General features: G+C 48.5%; 2 protein-coding genes across 4 annotated transcripts in view; both read right to left on the reverse strand.

The window, feature by feature from the left end:
- Nucleotides 1–145: 145 nt before the first annotated feature.
- The window catches only part of LOC133933448 (uncharacterized), a 22905-nt gene continuing 1062 nt past the window's right edge, over nucleotides 146–21988 (reverse strand). Inside the window, exons 1-3 of one of the 2 annotated variants that reach the window (XM_062380563.1) lie at nucleotides 21589–21988; nucleotides 5372–5508; nucleotides 146–419 (exon numbers count right to left, since the gene is read on the reverse strand). The exon at nucleotides 21589–21988 is cut by the window's right edge and continues 1062 nt beyond it. In XM_062380563.1, the coding sequence (XP_062236547.1) occupies nucleotides 5407–5508; nucleotides 21589–21988 (502 nt within the window). In that variant the 3' untranslated portion in view covers nucleotides 146–419; nucleotides 5372–5406. Of the gene's footprint in view, nucleotides 420–3625; nucleotides 5509–21588 lie in introns of those variants that run through there. The other variant, XM_062380562.1, reaches the window with a different exon arrangement.
- Nucleotides 13374–14988, reverse strand: LOC133933560 (histone H4-like). 2 transcript variants are annotated; one of them, XM_062380694.1, is made up of 2 exons: nucleotides 14980–14988; nucleotides 13374–13685 (listed from the first exon to the last, which is right to left on the reverse strand). In XM_062380694.1, exons 1-2 carry the CDS (start codon nucleotides 14986–14988, stop codon nucleotides 13374–13376), a joined length of 321 nt encoding a protein of 106 aa, XP_062236678.1. The 2 variants fall into 2 exon arrangements, with proteins under 2 accessions (XP_062236678.1, XP_062236677.1); XM_062380693.1 differs by lacking the exon at nucleotides 14980–14988 and having other exon boundaries at nucleotides 13374–14071.

A 21988-nucleotide genomic window follows, 5' to 3' on the forward strand; every position in this document is an offset into this window, starting at 1 on the left:
CTCTGCCCCTTTAGATGTGAGATCCTGCCAGCAACGCCAGAATATAGCAAAGCGGTAAATGAAAGGTTGCCCACAACGCCACCTGAGGAGTTTTACCTCAGGAATAAACTATTGATAATATGTGCAACAGCACAGGTTCGTTGGAATCACTTGGGGCAAGAGACGTGTTTAAATCAATAATAAATCAACTTTAATAAACACAAATTCACATCGTCGAAACACAAAACAAACCCAACACTTGAGTTAAAAATAAGTAACTAACTGGACAGGGCTGTGACTTACCACGGCGACGAGAACCAAACAAAAAGGGGAAGGGACTAATAAAACAAACCACCCGTGACACAGCACACCAAACAAAAAGGGTTGTGAAGAAAACTCCCTCCACCAGGAATTGGGTCGCCGCCTCCGGGCCACAGCACCTGACCACAACAAAAATATTATTAAAACAAGTCAAGGGTTAAAACACTTTTGAACAAACAAACAAAATAACACATACAAATACAATAAAACTAAGTTAAATGTAACTATAAAATATGGAAGTCCCCCTGCACGTGTCCCCTCCACGTGCCGTGAAGGCGTAGCGTGGAGTATAGATCAAGGGTGTTGGTTCACATGGACACGGAGCTGGTCAATTCATGTAATAGTTTCTGTGATATTAAAATCAACAATAATAAACCAGAGTTTCAGTAGATGAATGAATTCCAGGGGTGCCAGAACAGCAGGTTCCAGTTCTGTGTACACGGGGCTGCAGGGCGCCGATGAGGGGGCAGGACCTCAACAACCGTGTCAGGCCAAGGCAGTGTCTCCGTAACCCGGAGGGAGGGGGATTTGTTAGCCGCCGCTTAGTCCTGTAGCATTAGCTGTAAGGTGGAATCAGTGTCAGCTATGGCATGATAGAAGCAAGGGTGGCAGACAACGTAACTCACCCTGCTGGCGCGCGCCATCGCACTCGTCTTCCCTGGTGGAGCGACTCCACGCTGAATGCCAGTCCGGCAATGTGACAAGTCAAGTGTGCCGACCAAGGTCCCGGAACGAAACAACACGCCAGGGAGACGCGAGTACGAGTGGGCTGCTGCCTTAAATAGAGGCCGACAGCGCCACCCTTGACGGGGAGGGCGCATGCAGGCACAGCGCCCCCAGTGGCAGGGAGGGCACCCGCATCTGGCCACATTTATCCCCTCCTTTTTGCGTCGTCGGCCCGACGATGGCCAGAAAAATCTAATTAACACCAAGGCCTAAAAATGGCCAACTGGGCATTGGACATCGGGCCTAGGGGTATATTGTTTTCCTGGGGTTGTAGGTCAACAGGGTAAGGAAGATGGTGGACATTTGAGTGGTGCCCGGCCGAGTAACCGACCTCCCGTCGAAAGAATGCACACTTTTCGAGTTTCGCTTTAAGACCTTCCTTTTGGAGCCGATCAAGCACTATTTCCAGCCTCTGCAAATGTTGTTCCACAGAGGATGAGAAGACAATAATGTCATCCAGATACAGTAACAAGGACTGACCTTGCTCTTTACCAAACATTCTCTGCATCAGACGCTGGAAAGTGCTTGGGGCGTTACACAAACCAAAAGGCATGCGATTAAACTCGAAAAGGCCAAATGGTGTACAAAATGCAGTTTTGGGCCGGTCTTGTTCCGTCATAGGGACCTGATTATAACCGCTGGCCAGATCGATGGTGGAAAACCAGCCAGCCCCAGATAGTGCATCCAAGCTCTCCTCGATAGGAGGCAGAGGGAATGCATCTTTTCTGGTCTTACTGTTAAGGAGGCGATAGTCCACGCATAAGCGCAGGTTCCCATCCTTTTTCCGGGCTAATACTATGGGTGATGCATATGGACTACAGCTCTCCCTAATGACCCGGGACTCCAACAGTTGGTTAACGTGAGCCTTCACTTCTTCGTATTCTGAGGGAGGGATACGCCGATACCTCTGACGAACAGGAACCTCATCGAGCAGAGGTATGTCATGGGAGAGAAGGTTGGTGCAGCCCAAATCACCTTCATGGGTTGAAAAGACAGATTGATATTTTCCTATTAGGGAGTTTACATTGGCTTGCTCATGCTCAGACAATTCAGACAGATCTATTGAGGCTAACCTATCTGACACTGCGTGGGCAACTGTATGGGAAGAGACAGTTACTAACGTTGACCTCTCCTCAGTTACTCCTGGAGGCAGGCTGACAACCTGGGCAGCGTTTAAAACGCCCAAACTAGTCCGTGGGTAAAGGAGAATTTCAGTTCAATCAGGAGAGACTTGATTTCCAATTAACAGATTTTATTCATTCTCTTTTTACACGCACAGAAATGAGAATGTTAAACAGTCTTTGGCATTTTAGACCCCTGTGAGATGTCATCAGGATTTAGAAGGGGGTGTAGCAGAGCATCGAACAGGAATACCCCCCGGGGTCTAGACACTGGTGGTGGTTTATCGTCTAATGTAAGTTTGGAAGGCAAATCTAATGCTCGTAGTCCTATTGAACTCGCTAGTGTGGCATCCTCTGCCCTAAACCCTCACAAGGGTAAGGAAAAACTACAAAAACCTTGACAGGAAAAAAGTAGAAACCTCAGGAAGAGACGCATGCAAGGGATCCCTCTTCCAGGATGGACAGAAGTGCAATGAATGCCACTAGTAATCGTATCTTGATAGGCAGTTTTGAAAATTCTTTGTCCGCGATCAGCTGCCACCATGATTGGGCGCTGCTATGATCCTTGATTCATTGGCGTAATCCGCGATCCGTTGAGGTCGGGGTCCGGATGAGGTGAATGTCCTCGAGCCGGGAGGAGAATGGGGTGGAGGAGGGGTTTCGTGAGACGCTGAGATGGCAGGCTGAGAGAGAGAGGAAAGGGACTTTTAAAGTTTGACAGCTGCTAAATGACTGGCTGACAGAGCCCGCGCCCGACCTGATTGGATGATAATGCACGCCCCCCAATCAGCTGATCACTAGGCAGGTTAAGACCTCCATTGGGCGTTCCTATGTATAGGAACGCCCCTGATCAGCTGATCGTCTGCAGGTTAAGTCTACCTGACTGAACTTACGCTAGCTTCATTTGTCCCAACGTTGACAACTGGGACATACACTGTACCCCGGACAACCTGAATAAGGCAGGGTGACACTAGCAACCCGGCTGGTAAACCTGACTCAGGTTGCTCAAACAGAGCGCTTTGTCTAGTGAACTGTTCTGGACAGGTACCAGCAACTAGTTTCATCACTCCTCCAGGTATACGCACCGCTTGTTTGCCTCGGACTCTCACAATGCCAGTGTGGCCCCCTGGGGTCTGGGCGGCAGACTGATGACACTGCTGCAAGGCCGCAATAACGGGACCAGGTGCCTGTGACACTGAAAGTGAATCAAAAAGAGAAGGCCCAAATGCACCCAAATGCCCAAATGCACCGAAAAGCTCTCGATAGCATTTGCGTATCACGTTCATTCCCAAAATACCAGGGACAGAAGACGCAAAACCAGAGGGGTTTTTGACAACAAGAATCCCACAACGGGGCATCACCTTGCCACATAGTTTCACATCAAGCTCCAGATAGCCTATATATGGAATTGCTAAACCGTTCGCTGCTCGGAGCTGTAGCCAGTGACTGAAGAATGAAGGCGCTCGTGGCCCCAAGGTGCAAACTGCTCCAGAAAGAAGCTTTCAGTAACGGTGGACACCATGGAACCAGTGTCCACCAGGCATAAAGCAGTGACTCCTCCAATCAATACATTAATGTTTGGACATGCAGAAATTAATTCAGCACCTACACTTTCCTGTGAGTCTGTGGGCTCCCCAACTGTGCTGTGACTCCGCAGCTCAGTGGGTTTCAGTTTTCCGATCGCCTAGTGAAATGGGACGGTGCGGTGGGGCGTGGGTTCGACCCAGCTGCTGAATTAGCAAGGCGTCGAAATGGAGCCCGCTCACCCTCACAATCCCGAGCAAAATGTCCAGGCTGCTGGACATTTTCTGTACCTTCTACAGATTAAAGGACCACTATTAAAAGTCTGACCTTGGGAGCGGGGGGCCTGTAGAGAGGCTACGGTCTGGGTGAGCTGGTTACGCTGCTCCTGTTGATGCTTCATAAGGTCCATCAACTCACTCAACCCTGGCCCCGGTGAAGTAACAGGAGGGGCGGTTTGAAAGCGACCCTGCACTCCATATTGAAGACCATAAGCTGATGGAAAGGAGGAGCTACGACCCCTATCCCCCCCTGGAAGACCTTCCCTCTCCCACCTAATTGCCTCACCACGAAGCTCCAACAAGGTGCCAGTAGGCTGGCGTCTAACTAGTTGCTTGAGTTCCCGGCGAAGGGAGCTATCGAGAACATGCTCCACAAACTGATCCCTGAGGAGGACATCAGAATTAGGCATCCCATCAGGTGCACACTGCTTAACCCGTGCCATTAAGGCCATGAGAGCTAAGGAAAACTCCTGCAACGTCTCTCCTTCGAGTTGGCGTCGAGAAAAGAAAGCCTGTTGTAATGTGACGTACGACTGAGCACAGCCATATAGCTCCTTTAATAAAGCAAGAACCTGTACTGGGTCTCGCCGCTCTGCACTAGGGCGAAACTTAATTTCCTCCTTTGCCTCTCCCTCTAAATGATCAACCATAAAAAGGGCCTGGTCAGCAGCAAGAAGATGGCGAGCACGCACACATGCCTGTATCTCCTCTATCCACTCAGTTATTCCTAGGCCTGCCCTGCCATTGAACATGGGACACTTACGGTCTCTAGGAACCACAACCAGTCGCTCTGTGACAGCGGCGGCTATGTTTGGAGTCGGTGCCTGACTTGCTGCAGCAGAGGGAAAGAAAACAGCCTCACCGGGGTCCAACGGAGATGCAGCACGCGCCTGGCGAAGTAGTTCGTTGTCTGCCTTAAGCTGTGACACGGTCTCCCTAAGTTGTTGCATCTCCTCCTCCATGATGAAGTAAAGCTGCACCGAGGCCTGACAAAATGGCTTGTGGAATGAACTCAGACTAAAACACTGCTGTTCTGGCTTTAACACTGAATACACAACACTCAAATTATGAGAGGACGCCTCTCATAGTTTGAACACATTTACAGACCTTAACATTTACAGACCTTAAAGTAAAACACGTCTCTGCCCCTTTAGATGTGAGATCCTGCCAGCAACGCCAGAATGTAGCAAAGCGGTAAATGAAAGGTTGCCCACAACGCCACCTGAGGAGTTTTACCTCAGGAATAAACTATTGATAATATGTGCAACAGCACAGGTTCGTTGGAATCACTTGGGGCAAGAGACGTGTTTAAATCAATAATAAATCAACTTTAATAAACACAAATTCACATCGTCGAAACACAAAACAAACCCAACACTTGAGTTAAAAATAAGTAACTAACTGGACAGGGCTGTGACTTACCACGGCGACGAGAACCAAACAAAAAGGGGAAGGGACTAATAAAACAAACCACCCGTGACACAGCACACCAAACAAAAAGGGTTGTGAAGAAAACTCCCTCCACCAGGAATTGGGTCGCCGCCTCCGGGCCACAGCACCTGACCACAACAAAAATATTATTAAAACAAGTCAAGGGTTAAAACACTTTTGAACAAACAAACAAAATAACACATACAAATACAATAAAACTAAGTTAAATGTAACTATAAAATATGGAAGTCCCCCTGCACGTGTCCCCTCCACGTGCCGTGAAGGCGTAGCGTGGAGTATAGATCAAGGGTGTTGGTTCACATGGACACGGAGCTGGTCAATTCATGTAATAGTTTCTGTGATATTAAAATCAACAATAATAAACCAGAGTTTCAGTAGATGAATGAATTCCAGGGGTGCCAGAACAGCAGGTTCCAGTTCTGTGTACACGGGGCTGCAGGGCGCCGATGAGGGGGCAGGACCTCAACAACCGTGTCAGGCCAAGGCAGTGTCTCCGTAACCCAGAGGGAGGGGGATTTGTTAGCCGCCGCTTAGTCCTGTAGCATTAGCTGTAAGGTGGAATCAGTGTCAGCTATGGCATGATAGAAGCAAGGGTGGCAGACAACGTAACTCACCCCGCTGGCGCGCGCCATCGCACTCGTCTTCCTTGGTGGAGCGACTCCACGCTGAATGCCAGTCCGGCAATGTGACAAGTCAAGTGTGCCGACCAAGGTCCCGGAACGAAACAACACGCCAGGGAGACGCGAGTACGAGTGGGCTGCTGCCTTAAATAGAGGCCGACAGCGCCACCCTTGACGGGGAGGGCGCATGCAGGCACAGCGCCCCCAGTGGCAGGGAGGGCACCCGCATCTGGCCACACCTAATAACCATCAACCATTCCAGACGTCGTGATGGAATAATGTAAAATATTCCAATATGGAATGGTCAGGAAAAGACTACTGCTGTAAGACGTGGCAGACGAAAGTTACGCACTGTAAACAGTCCAACAAATACAGAGTAGAAACCAAACGTCTCTCCCCATCTCCAAAGATGGAAGGGAGAACGTCATACAGAGGCATCCAATAACCATCACTCTGACAAAACACTTAGTACAGAGTGAGTCATGGAGAAACGGGAAACATCTCGCAGATAAAAGCGGATGAAGGAACAGGCAGAAGACCAGGAAGCTGCAGTGCAGATATCCTCTACCGTCATTCCTCCATGCAAAGCCGCCGAGGAAGAAATTCCTCTGGTGGAATCAGCTCTGATGCTCTGTGGTGGTCCATGCCTGATGAGAGGTAAGCCTGTGAAACGGCCTCACAAAGCCAATGAGACAGGCGCTGTGCCGACAGAGGGAGCCCTTGAGAATGCTCCCTGTAATGCACAAACAGACGCTGAGAACGTCGCACCGGGGCCGTGCGCGCCACTTAACAGGCCAGCGCGCGCACAGGACAGAGAAGATGGGAAGTTACCTCTTCCTCTGAATTGTGAGGGGGTGGGAAAAAACCCTCCAAAGTGATCACCCTGGATCGGAAAGAGCTTGTGATGCTTTTAGGAGTAAAAGCAGGATTAGGGGGTAAAATAGCCGAGCTGCCATCTCCTTGGATCCGAAGACATGAAGGAGCCACAGAGAGAGCAGACAAATCACTAACCCTCTTTGCAGATGTCAAAGCCAACAACAAAGCTGTTTTGACTGACAACAATTTAAATGAAATTTGCTCTAATGGTTCAAAAGGAGCTTTCACCAAAGCACGTAAAACCAATGCTAAATCCCACTGAGGGGCCAAAGAACGTGGCACTGGCCTGTTTCTTCTTACACCCCTCAGGAAACGCTTTGTCAGAGGATGACTGAACACTGTTCTGCCACCGAACCCCTCATGACAGGAAGAAATAGCAGCAGCGTATGTCTTCACCGTGCTGAAAGCCAAATTCCTATCCATCAAAAGCTGGAGGAATGACAATACCTGAGGCAGGGGACACACCGTGGGATCCAGACTCCTGTCTACACACCAACGCTGAAAAGCGCTCCATTTGGATGTGTATGAAGCTCTGGTAGAGACGGCCCTGGCGCCCTGGATAGTGCGCACAACATCTTGAGAGAGACCCTGCCTCTCTAAATGTTCCCGTTCAGCGGCCAGGCCCACAGACGCTGACCTATCTACGGGTAATTCCTGATCGCTCCTCCTGCTTGAGAGAGAGTGTCTCCGCGCCACGGAAGTTCCCATGGCAACCCTGAGATCAGCCGTTGCAGAAATGGAAACCATGACGCGCCCGTGCGCTCCGGAGCTACGAGGATGGCTGACAGCCGTTCCTCCAGTACTCGATCCAAGAACCGTGGAATCAATGGACCCGGTGGAAAAGCGTAAAGAAGCGTCCACTCCCAGCGGAGGATTGTCCCGCACGCTCAGAGAAAACCACAGAGCGCACTGTGCGTTTCCGCGAGAGGCGAACAGATCCACCTCTGCTTTGCCGAACCTGTTCCAAATCTGAATCACCAGTTCGGGATGAAGGCTCCAATCCCCGTGTCGAGGACCTCCCCTCATCATGATGTCCGCTCCCGTGTTCAAAACACCGGGAATATACACTGCTCTGACTGAGAGAAAGTGTGTGTGTCCACAGCAGCAGCCGCCTCGCTATGTTCAGCAGCTGCGCGGAGCGCACTCCTCCTTGGCGATTTATGTAGGCTGATGTCGCCTTGTTGTCTGTGCGGATCATGATTGTGTTGATCCCGCAGCAGTGACGCAAAATGCTGGAGTACTTCCCACACCGTGAGGAGCTCCAGCGCGTTTATGTGGAGAGACATGTGAGCTGGCCAATGTCCTCCCACCACTTGTGACAGACACGTTCCCCCCCATCCCGAGAGAGATGCGTCTGTGAACACTGAAATGTGTGATGCAGCTCTGCCCAGCGGCACTCCCGCTGACAGTGTGCGGGAATTCTTCCAGTGAAGAAGATCTGCGTTCACTGAGGGAGGAACGGCAACCATGCGTTTTCGCTGACGCACAGGATCGACGTGCAGACGAATGAACCATTTCTGCAGACGTCTCATGTGTAACAGACCCAGGGGCACTACCACGTGACCTGCTGACATCATGCCCAGCAGGCGCATGACAGAGAGAGCTGTCACAACATTGGGGGGCGTGACGCGACGGAGAAGAGCTGTCAAAGCCTCTGTTCTCTGCTGTGAGAGCCGCGCTCTAATGCTGACGGAGTCTAACTCCACCCTCAGATACGTCACGAACTGGGCGGGGAGAGCGGAGCTTTTCTTCCAGTTGATTGTGAAGCCCAGACTCGACAGATGACACACCAGTGTTTTTGTCTTTAAAACAGCTTCTTCCCTGGAGCGAGCTAATAATAGCAGGTCGTCCAGGTAGAATAGCACTCTCATCCCTGTACTGCGCAACGGCTCCAGCGCAGTTTCCACACACTTGGAGAAAGTGCGTGGAGCCAGAGAGTAACCGAATGGCAGGCGGTTGTACTGATACTGTATCCCCTGGAATGAGAAGCGCAGATATCTCCTGTGCTTCGACACGATCGACACGTGGAAATATGCGTCCTTCAGATCTATGGAGGTGAACCAGTCTCCCTGGTGAACACACTCCAACACCTGTCTGATCGTGAGCATGTGAAACCGCCTCTCCGACTTGTTGAACAGAGACAGGTCGAGGATCGGTCTCACTCCTCCCGTCTTCTTTGGAACCAGGAAATAACGGGAGTAAAAACCCTGTGTCTCCTCTCCCTCGGGAACTTTGGAAATTGCATTTTTCCCCAAAAGTTCCTGTAGCTCTGACTGAAGAGCGAGACAATGTTCCTGAGATGACAGGATTGTTTCCACTATCCCGTTGAACCGCGGGGGAGGGGAAGCAAACAGCAGAGTGTAACCTCGGCTGATAATCCTGTCCATCCATTTGTCCATCAAACACACGCGCTGCCACTCTGAGTAATGCTCTGAGAGGGGGCGTGCACTTGCTTGGTGCTCTGTGGCTGTCATGGTGACGAGCCAAGCCAGAGCCCTGACCGCCGTTGTTCGCATCGGAGGACTCTCCGGAACAACCCATGGGGGGCTCGCAGCGAAAGGGCTGAGCAGAAGCCCCCGGGGCACACAGGTTCTCAACCACACTTGTGGTCAGACGCTGACAAGGAGATGACGCTCCGCTGTCAAACGGCCGCTCCTTTTATTTTACAAGGCTCCTGAACGCATCTCTTATGTGCGATCAAACCTTCGCTCCCGGAGAGAGGAGGAAAGGAGACGCTGAGTGCAGATACAGTGTGTGTGTCGTCCATACGAGGCGTTAAGACGGCGCTCGATGGCTCATGGTTACACTTACTGTTAGCAGAAACATGTGAGGGGGAACACCCTGTCTTTGAGACAGAGGAGATGTATCGGCTTAGTGTCGTGAGTCTGTGCCGTGGATCAACGGACAGCTCACACAGTGTGGGGAATGTGTGTGAAACAGTGGCAGCAGAGCCAGCGGACTCAGGGGCAGACTGTTTAAAGGATTTGCTCTTCTGGGGAAAAGTTTTTGTTTTATTACAAAACTCCCCTTGAACTTATCACACATATTCCCCCCCGAATGTCAGAATCTCTTCCCCTGTTTCCTGGGGGGTTCCTCCGGTGGGTTGGACCAGGTACAGGCCGGGCGCCGATTCTTCCACCGAGGGATTCTGTCGTTCAGCTGGCGGGCCCGCCCGAGGAGGAGGAGGTGGGGGCTGAACAGCCGAAGCAGGGGGGCGAGACGCTGCCGCCACGGCTGTGGCGGGGCGCCTTGACCGCTGGTAAGAAGGAGCCCGGTGGTCCCGCCGGGGATCCTGTGGACTCGAGACTCGAGACAGGTGTCTCCGGAACCTGTCGGCCTCATCTGCTGTTTTCTGCATCTCTTCGAGCGCCGTCTGCAGCCGAGGCCCGAAGAGTCCGTCCGGACTAATCGGAGCCTCCAGGAGGTCCTTCCTCAGCCCCTCCGGGAGGTTGGAGCGCTCCAGCCGGACACCTCGATGCAAAAGCGTCTGCCATGATGAGATGCGGGAACCCGCCACCGCGATGGACGCACCCAAGGTCTGGAGCATGCGGGTGGCCTCGGACAGATCTTCCGCTCTATCGGCCAGAAGGTGTGGCTCCAGAGACATGGAGTGTAACCAGTGGGACAGTAACACTACATCGCTGCCACTGTCTGGACGGCGCACTGGTGTGAGCGGTCCGCCAGTCTCGTCATCGTCTGGCCCATAGGGGAAGGCGGTACAGGGCGCCGACCCCCGAGCGGATTCACCTTCACGCCGAAAACAGCGGCCAAGCTCGGCTCTAAAGGGGCCACAGGTGGGAAACCATCCTGGGAAATCCCTGCCACTCTTGTGAAGGGAGCGTAAGAGAGGACCGGGGACTTCAATTTGCCAGGCTCCTCCGCTGATCGGGCCATGTAATCCTGGATCCCCGGGAAACAGGGCCAGCACGCGTCCTGCCGGGGCCGACGTGCCGGTGCGACAACCCCGATGAGGTTATCTGGCGTAGCCGAGACCTGCGGAAATGGCACCGACAGCTGCCTGGAAGTCGCCGCCTTCTCAATCATTGCTGGCATCAGCTGCACGAGGGCACCAATGCCCGAAGGCTGAGCGGACACCGGAGTGTCTGTGTGGTCCGACCCCTCGGTCCCGAGGGGGGAACCTACAGGAGGATAATGCTCTTCAGCTCCGGGACCGGAGTCTGCGTCGATGGCTTCATCCAATCCAAAAACACGCTGCGAGGCGAACCCTTCGCCGTCCATCTCGGCGTAAGCCTCAGCCCGTCTTGAGTCTCTCTGGCTCCTCGAGGAGTTTGCAGAACGTACAGTTAGCTCCGGGGGTGAGCGCCCGACCGGCGTGTTCCGGGCCGAGGCAGGACTCGCAGCGCGGGTGGAGGTCATCAGACATTATGTACCCCTTCCAGCGCCTGGTGAGAGAAATCGCTCAGGACTTTAAGACCGACCTGCGCTTCCAGAGCTCCGCTGTCATGGCTCTGCAGGAGGCCAGCGAGGCCTACCTGGTCGGCCTGTTTGAGGACACCAACCTGTGCCCCATCCACGCCAAGAGGGTTACCATCATGCCCAAGGACATCGAGCTGGTCCGCCGCATCCGCGGAGAGAGGGCTTAAGGCCAATGTATGCTTCTCCGTTTTGACGGACACGGACAGATAGGACCGCCTTCTCCAACGTGGAACGCCCTCTCCGTGCCTCTCCGCGGCTCCTCGGAGAGCTTTTCGTGCAGCTCTCCTTTTTCTAACTACACGTCGAAATGGCGGAGAGCCCACGGATAGCCCTTGGCTGTGATTGGTCCGCTAACGCCAGCATTTCGGAATGGAAACTTCCTGTTCCATTCCCTACATCACAATAAACCAAAATCACAACTACGACTCTATGATTAATGTGACAAGTGTGTTAAGCCAGCGGCGTTGTCCGGCTGACGGTGGCTGGTTAGAGCACTTACGGCATGTGTGTACGGTCACATACTGTTATAACGAACTTTCATAACGTGGCTAGCGGGCTAACCACCATGCTAACTGCGGTGGGAACAGCGCAAAAACCCGCTGACTTTAATCCCACGGCTCATGACACTGTTTCTCAAACACCGTCAGGTTAGAAGCAAACACTTTAGATCGATACTAACTAACGGTAGTAGTTAGTATCGGGTGTCCCTGCTGACTGTGTGTGGAAGCTGGGGGGAAGCTAGCTGCCTCCGTGTAGCTTCAAGCTGTTGCAGCTGTTGAATTAGCAACGCAGTTTGGAAACAAGACCGGGGAACCGCTGCGTTAAGACACGATAACATAAGCATTATGACTCGCTGGGTGTCACTTTATTCAGCAAAAACTGTCGCGTCATCAACATCCTTTTTCTGTTAGCTGCCATCGTTCACTGTGTGTGAGGAGCCGGGAGGACGTAAATAAACCAGCGTGGACTTCTTCTATATACCTCATGAGGTAGGCTTCTCTAAGCTCGACTTCAGTTGCGCCATCTACTGTTCTGGCGGTGAATTGTTTTCACAACAAAAAGGCTCGTAGAACTATAAATCAAAAAGGGTCCGTCCGCTCCGTCCGTCCGTCAGTCCGCAACGGACTCGGAGTAGCATACATTGGCCTGTAAACTGCTGCTGCTCCACTGACCATAACAACGGCTCTTTTAAGAGCCACTTCACTGTACTATAGACAAACGTCCTTTGTTGCCCTTCTCGTTATAGACCGTTAATACATATAATACACTAAAGAATTGACTTCAGAGTTCAAAGTTAATATCACTGCCATTGAAGTATAATAAATTAATTACTTTCTGTAAAGTAACCAAAGTACAATACAGGAAAGCTTTTAACAGATTTAAACATCTATCCATTCTAGTTTTACAACATTAACTGAACAGCAAAAAGATATTTGTATTTCATAATACTACATGAAGATGAGTTTACAGTAAAATATTTGTTACATTATTAGTTCTGCAAAGAATACACATTGGAAAGTATGCAAGGTAAGACCTGGCCTGCTATAAATCTAATCATTAATATTGCTACTTCAACAGCACAAGTTATTTAAAATGTTGTCCCTGGTAAAACACTCCAACTGTTTGGAAAGACCAACGTCCCCCAGGGATTGAAGCTCGTATACACAGCCGTGAACATAATTTTTAAGATTAAGATGCATTTATGTATTAGTCCCAAACACATGCACAGACATACAAAGGCCCACTCATGCAGTTAGGGAAATTTAATCTCTGCTTTTGACAGAGCAGTGAGCGAACATGTACGGGGCTCGGGGAGCAGATGTTGGGGTCAATTCTACGTTTAGAAATTAAAGAGGAAACAACTATTAATAATTATGTTATTTGATGTTTTGATATGAAATAACTTTGAATTCTTCACATTGTAAGACATCTACTCAAAGAACGACTTATTGTTGTTGAGCAGAGGATGTGAGCTCTCATTGACTCGGTGTTTGGCTCTTAAAAGAGCCGTTGTGTTGTTGAGCTGTTGGAAAGTCAGTTTATCCGCCGAAGCCGTACAGAGTGCGGCCCTGTCTCTTCAGAGCATACACCACGTCCATGGCGGTGACGGTCTTCCTCTTGGCGTGCTCGGTGTAGGTGACAGCATCGCGGATCACGTTCTCCAGGAAAACCTTCAACACGCCGCGGGTCTCCTCGTAGATCAGACCTGAGATACGCTTCACTCCGCCACGGCGAGCCAGGCGGCGGATGGCGGGCTTGGTAATTCCCTGGATGTTATCACGGAGAACTTTGAGGTGACGCTTTGCGCCTCCTTTACCGAGCCCCTTTCCTCCCTTTCCTCGTCCAGACATCTTTCTTCAGTAAAATGAGATCTAGTCAATGCACTGCTACGCGGAACCACAGCTTATCATAGCCTGACTGAGGACCTGGTAGAAGACAGAGGCAGGCGTCTTCTTCCTCTGTGGATTCTCATGGCCGCTGATGAATAATTCCATGGTGCGCTAGCGCCTCCGCAGGTTTGGTTGTAGGACGGTGGATATTAAAGTCTGACACTTTATCAGTTTTGTGTAGCAGTAGGAATGTAGCACGTTTCCATCAAGTAGGAATAGTGCCTGTGAAAAAGGATTGGTTTAAAATAAGAATAGCATTAGGACTGATCGTGGAAGTACTTAGACAATGTGTGAATATTGAGCAACCTTGAACGAAAGACAGTGGTCACACAAAGACTCAGCTCACGATTTCTCACTTAGCCCTCCTGTTATCCTCACATTGACATTGTTTATCCTTTAGGTAATTTTGACCCCAGCAATTAAACCCTCCATAACTCTAACACCAAAAGTGTTAGTGCAGTGTCCAGCAGTGTGAGCACTTGATGCTTGTCTGGAACTGTTTTTGATAGTGTGATGAACATGCCCATTTATTATTAGGTCCGGGCTGACAGTGTGACTTTGTTCATCTTTCATTAAGCATCATGGGATACTGACCAGTTTTAAAAGCACCTCATGTATGCTTTTTAGTGTTGTTGATTTCAACCTGACATTCTGCTGGATTCTGTTTTACTGGTTTCATTTGTACAAATGGACCTTGGATAAAATGGTCTTGATTTTGTGGTAGCATCCTTAACAAAGTATTTTCACCCCCGACACCTGTAGCTGTCTGTCCACAACGACAAGGAGCTCAACAAACTTCTGGGCCGAGGGACCATCTCTCAACTTTGTCTTTGCTTTCTTACCTTTGATTCATGACTTAAAAACTGTGAGATTAACAACAACACTGTTATTGTTGATATGCCATGAGCTTGGATATGGATGAGTGAAGGGTGGGGGTGTTTTTTTCATCATTGTTAGCAATGAAAGTACTTTGTGTTATAGTGTTTCTATATAAATAAATACATAAATAAAGTCTGTTTGAATGGTTAAAATTACATGTTTACACGCTGCAATTTACAAAAACACTTTCACATAATGCACACGTGTGTACATTCTGGATAAACACAGTGTTTGTTGACACTAACGCCTTAAATTGTAATATGAATGTGTTATTGGATATAAAAGTCTGAGAAGACTTGATCTTTAGATCAGTAGGTAACATATTGACAGGTTAACAGAGAGTTCTCACACACGGGTCAAATCGTTTTTCAGAAACGTTTGTCATGTTTAAATGATTATATTACACAAATAATAATGATCATAATATACAGAAACATGTATCCCAGTGTTACTATGATGAGCAAAAGTTTATATTTACTAAGTAGAGAAATTCTCCAATTAATTTACAGCTAAAATATTTCCTGGAAAATAAATGATGTTACCTGTTGGCTTTTGGTGTTAAATGAGATAAATGTGCCCCAATATTAATTTAATCCTTGCTTGAGGTGAATATTGACAAATTCAACATGGATATGAAATGTAGCCCTACTTCTATAATGACTCTCCGGCATCCTTAGGATGAAACGTTCACGGCTCTGATAGGAAGTCTGGCTCAACTTCACCAGGAGCCTCGGCCATCAGCGGTGTGTTTGCTGCCTGCACAATTACTTGACTTTATTACTAAGAGATCCTCAACAGGTGCTTGTTTTCACTCGGTGTCTCTGAACAAACATGTGGAGCAGCTAGGAAACTGGTTTTGGTGGAGCTGTGGTGCTTTTGAACTCATTTTAGGAGAGAAACTAGTGGGAAAAGCCGCTGAGCAGCGCTGCTCACCGCGGTGAACGGGACGTGTTCGGAGGCTCCACCGACCAAATGCAGAGAGCATCAGAGCTCTTCATGACTTCAACATGAAGACAATAAAAGTCCGCTACCTGCTTCCTCACTGTCAGCCTCCAGCACCGCTCACCCACTGAGTTTTTACTCGTTTGTCAGTGAAGAGAAAACACGTGAAAAAAAGTGTCTGTGAGTTCACACTGCACACGGGAGCCACGGCTCGATTGAGTCTCCACGGTTCTCATGGTGTGTTCAAGTACCGCCTCCCCATACCGGTAACTCACTCCGATAGTTCGTCGTTGATCTAAACGCAAAGAGAACGATGGCAGAAGTCGCTACAGCTTCAGCACCAGCCGCCGCCGAGGTTAAAGCGGCCAAGAAGAAAGTCGTGAAACCGAAGACCGCCGGCCCAAGCGTCAGTGAGCTCATCGTGAAGGCCGTGTCCGAGTAAAAGGAGCGCAGTGTCCGCCCTCAAGAAGGCTCTGGCTGCCGGAGGCTACGATGTGGAGAAGAACAATTCCCGCGTCAACACCACCATCAAGAAGCTGGTGGTCAGCGGGACCCTGGTCCAGACCAAGGGAACCGGGGCCACCGGCTCCTTCAAGATGACCAAGAAAGAGGCAGTGAAGAAGGCCGCTCCTAAAGCGAAGAAGCCCGCCGCCAAGAAACTCGCAGTGGCTAAAAAGCCCAAGTCAGCGCCAGCCAAGAAGCCAGCAGCCGCTAAAAAGTCCCCGAAGAAGGTGGCTAAACCAGCAGCGGCCAAGAAGCCCACCAAGAGCCCCAAGAAGGTGGCAAAGAGCCCCAAGAAAGTGGCGAAGACTCCCAAGAAGGTGGCGAAGAGCCCCAAGAAGGTGGTGAAAAAGACGCCTGCTGCCAAGAAGTCCCCCGCGAAGAAGGTCGCCAAACCCAAAGCGAAGAAGACAGCAAGAAGAAGTGAGCTGTCCTCACTGTGAAACATGTCCATCCTGGTAAAAGGCTCTTTTAAGAGCCACACACGTCTTTCCACAAAGAGCTGTTTCCTCATCATTCATAAATATGTAGAGACAGATTTCTTAACTACAGGGAGTCTAGATAGATTGAGCAATATTAGATGTCATCTTACAATGTTCAGATTAAGAAGTTAGTAAATATCAAAACATCAAATATTATAAAACATGGCTTTAAACTCTGTGAAGGAGTAGCCTACTCCTATCTACACACATGCGTCATGTAACATGATGTTCAGCGATATCGTCATTACTTCATATACCATACTTTTTAAAGAGTCTGCCTTAGCTGTTATATTTATCGTATTACCTCGTGTCTTTCCTTGCTAAATATAAAAGTGACAGCTGCTTAGAAAAATGACAATTCTGGCCTCACATCATGTAACCATACTGTGCTGTAGTAACCTCAGGCAGCCAACAGATGGAGCTGCTCTCCAAATGATGTGAACCTGAGTTAAGGCCACTACCAGAAGAACTCTCCTCCATGTTCTGTCAGAAGCTTTGTTTTCCAGTAGCTCAGCTTCTCCTGCTTTATTGCAGCTACTTGTTTGAGTCATAGAAATGAGCTCTGTAGCTGCATCAACTTAATCAGTGGCTGTCATTAAACTAAAGTATTAATGAACTGTCATCAGACACTGCAACACCTACAGAGTGAAAGTTACGATGTTCAATTTACTAACAGGGAGCAGAGGGTTTTTCCAGGTGATGTTTCTGAGAAGTGGTCGAAAGCTCAGCAAACAAGTGGAGCTCTTGGTTGAACTGATCCAGAGTCACGTTCCTCTGAAATAATTATAAGATATCTTGGCAAAACTTGATATTTACTTGTTATATTTACGTTTGATACACTAATTCTGTCTTAAATTAACTTTTACATAAATAAAACCTTGCACATTGTACAGTTTAATTCAGATCAAACAAATAACCTTCAGACAGTGTGCTTTGATGACTAAGGCCAAATCATAGCCAGACCAGATCATAGGAAACTAACATACATCTAAGGAGAAACTTTACAAGGGGATGGCTGGAGGAAAGTGCAGAGCTGGGAGTCAGCTTGCTAACCAGGGAGCAAGGGGTGGAAATAACCGAACGAAAGACAAAAAAAAACAGAACGAAAACAGCATGGACTGCGGAGAACAGGTGTGAGTGAAGACGAGAGAGAGAACGGAGCCTGAAGTTTAAAAAAAAAGATCACAGATCACAGATCAGTAGAATCTATATCAGCTGATCAGACATCCCTGAACCCTCTCTTCTTCCTCATCCTTCCATTCGCATGCACGCAGAACCCCTTGCCACTGTCACGGTAGTATTTACTTATTTAGAGCATCGGACCGATTCCATCACATCTGTGGATTCTCACCTCCTCTGGGATATTATTTGGAAAGTTTCTTATTTTCCTGTAAGTGATCTCCAGTGCGCTCTGTGAGCCTGATGGCACAGTCACGTTCACTGCAGTGATTTGATGATACACGCAGTGTTTGAAGATATTATTAAAACCTATGAATGACTCGGCTCCGTAACTCCACGGTTAAATGGAATCTAAACGTAATTTGCTGCAAGTCATGTTAAAATTAAAAGGTTCGAGTGGAACAGACATGTCGCGCGAGCAAAACTAAGCTGTTGGTTTTATTGTAAATGATGAAGTGGATCAATAATCTGACTTCAGTTCAACACCTCACGTCTGTGTTGCCACTTTCCCGTCTCCAAAACGTTTGTACGCATGGGTCAGAGTTTACCTGAAAATACGCAACGTTTGCTTGAGAAGTGGCGTACGCACGATTAAGCCTCCGCAACGGTTCTAAATGAGACCTCCTGTTCTCTCCCCTCGTTGCTCCTCTCCACCTATTTTCCCTCTGTGCCTCGTTTGACCAGCGGTGGAAGTGTTTGGTCCGTGTGCCCTCTCAATGGCATTTTCCTGTCTGTTCTCTTGTTGTCCGTCCTTCACTTCACTTCTTTCATCTCCTCCTCTTGCTCTGTCCGTGATTGTTTTTACGTCTGTCTGCTCCTTCTCGTTTGTTGCCGTGCTGTCAGTCTTTCGAGGTTAAACAAAAAAATCGAAATTTCCCCCAAACAGCAAGATCTGTCAAGGGATTGTTTAAAATAATAAACTGTACTTTTCGAACAAACGAAAAACTTTATTGACGTAGAAACTTATTTTACTTGTGGAATAGACACTTAAGTTTGGCTTCTTTCACTGCTCTTGCCATCTCACTGTGACGACCTCTAGGGGCGTGTTCAGGGTGGTATGTCTGTATGCCAATGACTCCACCCACAATACCTATTTATACATGTAAATAAATCAGGGGAAATGTGCAGAAAATAAAAATTAAGGTGCAATGTTATCATAATATTGTGTGACAACCCTGGAGTTGTGCTGCTGTGGTGTTGTGCTTGTGTGTGTTTCAGGTTCCTGTAGGCGGAGTCAGACCTTAGTAATCAGCAGTGATATGGCACACCTGTGGTGACCAGTATTTAAGAGGGCTGCACACTGGGCTCTCCCCTTCACCAGATCTACCACCACATCCCAGCTTTTATCTGTTACTCTAGCTACTTCTACCTATTTCTCCTCTTTTCATGTGTAAATCCAACCGGACGTTAGCGTTGTGATTGTCTTGTCTAGTGTGTGTGTGTCCCTACGGCAGTGACGCACTGTGCGGGGATGTCTGAGCCTGTTTGGAAGCGTACCTCGCGACAATGGCGGAGGCAAGCACGGAGCGGGTGGGTGGAAACGCTGTGACCCACGGAGGTGATAGCGGGAGAGGCACGGAGTTAAAGGCAGAGCAAGAGCTGCACAAACAATGAGAGGAATGAGAGGGAGCTAACCGTAATGGTAGAGCTGGAAGGGGAGGGTGAAGCAATGGCGATGGAGCTGATGAGGTGCGTGAGGGAGCTGTGGGGAGGGCTGCTGGCGTGTAGACACATGGACTGGGGGGAAAATATGAAAAGACCATGAGTCACCCGAAAGGGAATGAGAGGCTCATGGATGGGTTTAAAATTGGAGAAACAATGGTGCATGCTAGAGAGCTAGTTAATGATGAGCTGGGGGTATCATTAATGAATCTGCCATTTTACATCAAGGACAGTATGATATTAGATAAACTCCAGGGCTGCGGAGTCTCGGCAGTATCTCTGATAAAGAGGAGGATGTGGCCTGGAAATAATGTGGCAGAGAGGACGAGATATTTAAAAGTTAAATTCATTAGCCACATCCAGTCATTGGCTCTCCATTACTTATCTCTCCTTCGCACACCTCTCCTCATCGCTCTATCTATCTTCCATCTTGTCTATCACCTGTCTGCTACTCTCCACATATACCTCTTCTTTCTTAAATAACTCTCTCTAAAGTTCTTCAACTCTTTTCCACTATCCCTACAAGTAGTGATGTGTCGAGGCTTCGAAGCGTGTGTCGAGTAATCGAGGATGATTTTTATGAAGCGCGTATCGAGGCTTGTGTTGATGACGTATGTGATGACGTTCGAAGCCTCGCGAGCCGGCCGAGCACGTCACTGATTCAGGAAAGGGTTCGCGGGTTTGGTGTGCGATTCAAAATAAAAGGGGCCGCGAAACGCAATGGATTCCCCCCCACACTACTTGTCTTGGGACTTTATTGTGCGTTTGCTTGCAATATATGCTGAGTATTGGAGGGAGAAAAGGAATTTATTTCCTAACTTGTACAAACTTGCGGTATCTTTTATTGATGATACCGCAAGTTTGAGCCAATTGGATGGAAAGCTTCAAAGCTTCATGAAGCTTCATCTCGCCATCACTACCTACAAGGTCCGTTATTTTTATTTTTCCCTCCACTTGCTCAAAATAATTTCTCATGCCTTGTCTTCTCTAGCCCTAAGAAATACCCTGTACATTTTTCACCCTCTATTGCATACCTCGCCTTACTTATAATTATTGCAACTTTTCACATTCCCTGCTCTTTCTCCTTTAGTTCATCTTTCATCCTGATGCATCCCTCTGTCATATTTACCTCCTTCCCCAGCTTTCTCCTCCTCTTCCTCTAACTCCTGTTTTAACTTTTTTTCTCTCTCATTCTTTCCCCTGTTCTTACTGTTTCTTGCTCATGCCCCTTATCCCCTCTTTCAACCTCTCCAACCACCTCCCTATATCTTCCTCATACATACTGTCACTCATCTCCCACCTTATATACTCTTTCACTTCTTTTTTATATTTTTCATTTTTAAGCAACTGACCATTCATGCACCACACTCCCCCTCCTCTCCTCTTTGTTTCCCCCCCTATTGTAAATTTTAACATCTTATGGTCACTGTACGTTGTAGTTTTGTATTCTAACCCTTTTATCCTGTCTGCTATGCTTTTAGTGCTTAATAATAAATCTATCCTACATTGTTTTATTTCCCCTTTTACCATTTGTATTCTTGAGTACTCCCTCCCCTCTGGATTCCTATCTCTCCATACATCATTCATTCCTTTCATACTTTGAACTTTTTCTAATGCCTCCCTTGTTGTGTCATTTTTAAAGTGCATGTTTGCTGATACATCCAGTTTCCCACACCACACATTAAAGTCCCCCACAATCATACAGTTGTCATCACACTTCATTCCCATCCTTTCAAACATCACCTTTCTTTCTTTCTCCTCATTCGGCACATACACATTCACCAGCTTCATTTCCTCATTCATATATTCGAATTTGATCCCTATAGCCCTCCCCTCTCCCTCATCTTCACACCTTCTCACATTCCCTATCACTCCTTTTTTTGTTAATATTGCTACACCCCTTGCATTCCCTTCCCCATTATTTGCATACACATCTCCTCTCCATTCATCCTCCACCTCTTTCATACATCTCTCATCCCAGTGTGTTTCCTGTATGCATATTATATCATAGTTACTCTCTCCATAGATCTGATGTCTTTTGATTTTATTTTTTAGCCCCCTTGCATTTATTGATATTAACATTAGTAGTATTGCTATTTTCATTTTATTTTTTCCTTGGTTCTACTTTTCTTATTATTCCTCATATGCTTCTGATTAGTTTGTCTTTTCCTCAGTTGTTTTATTTGCTCCTCTATCTCCATGTCTGTTTCAGATCCTACCGTCTGTGGCGTGGTGGTCTCCTCTGCAGTTTCAGTGGGCTTCGCTCCACCTGTTGCCTTCTCCTTCCCTCCTGTGTCGTCCTCTCTTCTCCTTCTCCCCGGGCCTACTTCCTCCTCTCCGTCTTTTCTTTCGACCATCGACCCCTTCTCTGGCCCTCTCGTCTCCTTCATATTTGGCGGTTTCTTCTCCGCCCCGTCTCTCCTCCTTTCTGCCGTCGCCTCCGTCCTCACCTCACGTGCCAGCACTCCTCTCCTCCTGCCCGCATCCTCCTCCTCGTCGTTTCCTCTCGTTCCAGCTTTCTTTCCGCCTTCCGTCTCCTCCTCCGGCCTCTCTCCTTCCTGCCTGCTTGCATCCTCCTTCTCAGTCTCCTCAGTTTCTTTTCCGACTCCCTCCTCAACC

This window comes from Platichthys flesus, chromosome 22 (genome assembly GCF_949316205.1).
Source record: "Platichthys flesus chromosome 22, fPlaFle2.1, whole genome shotgun sequence".
Classification (NCBI taxonomy): Eukaryota; Metazoa; Chordata; class Actinopteri; order Pleuronectiformes; family Pleuronectidae; genus Platichthys; species Platichthys flesus.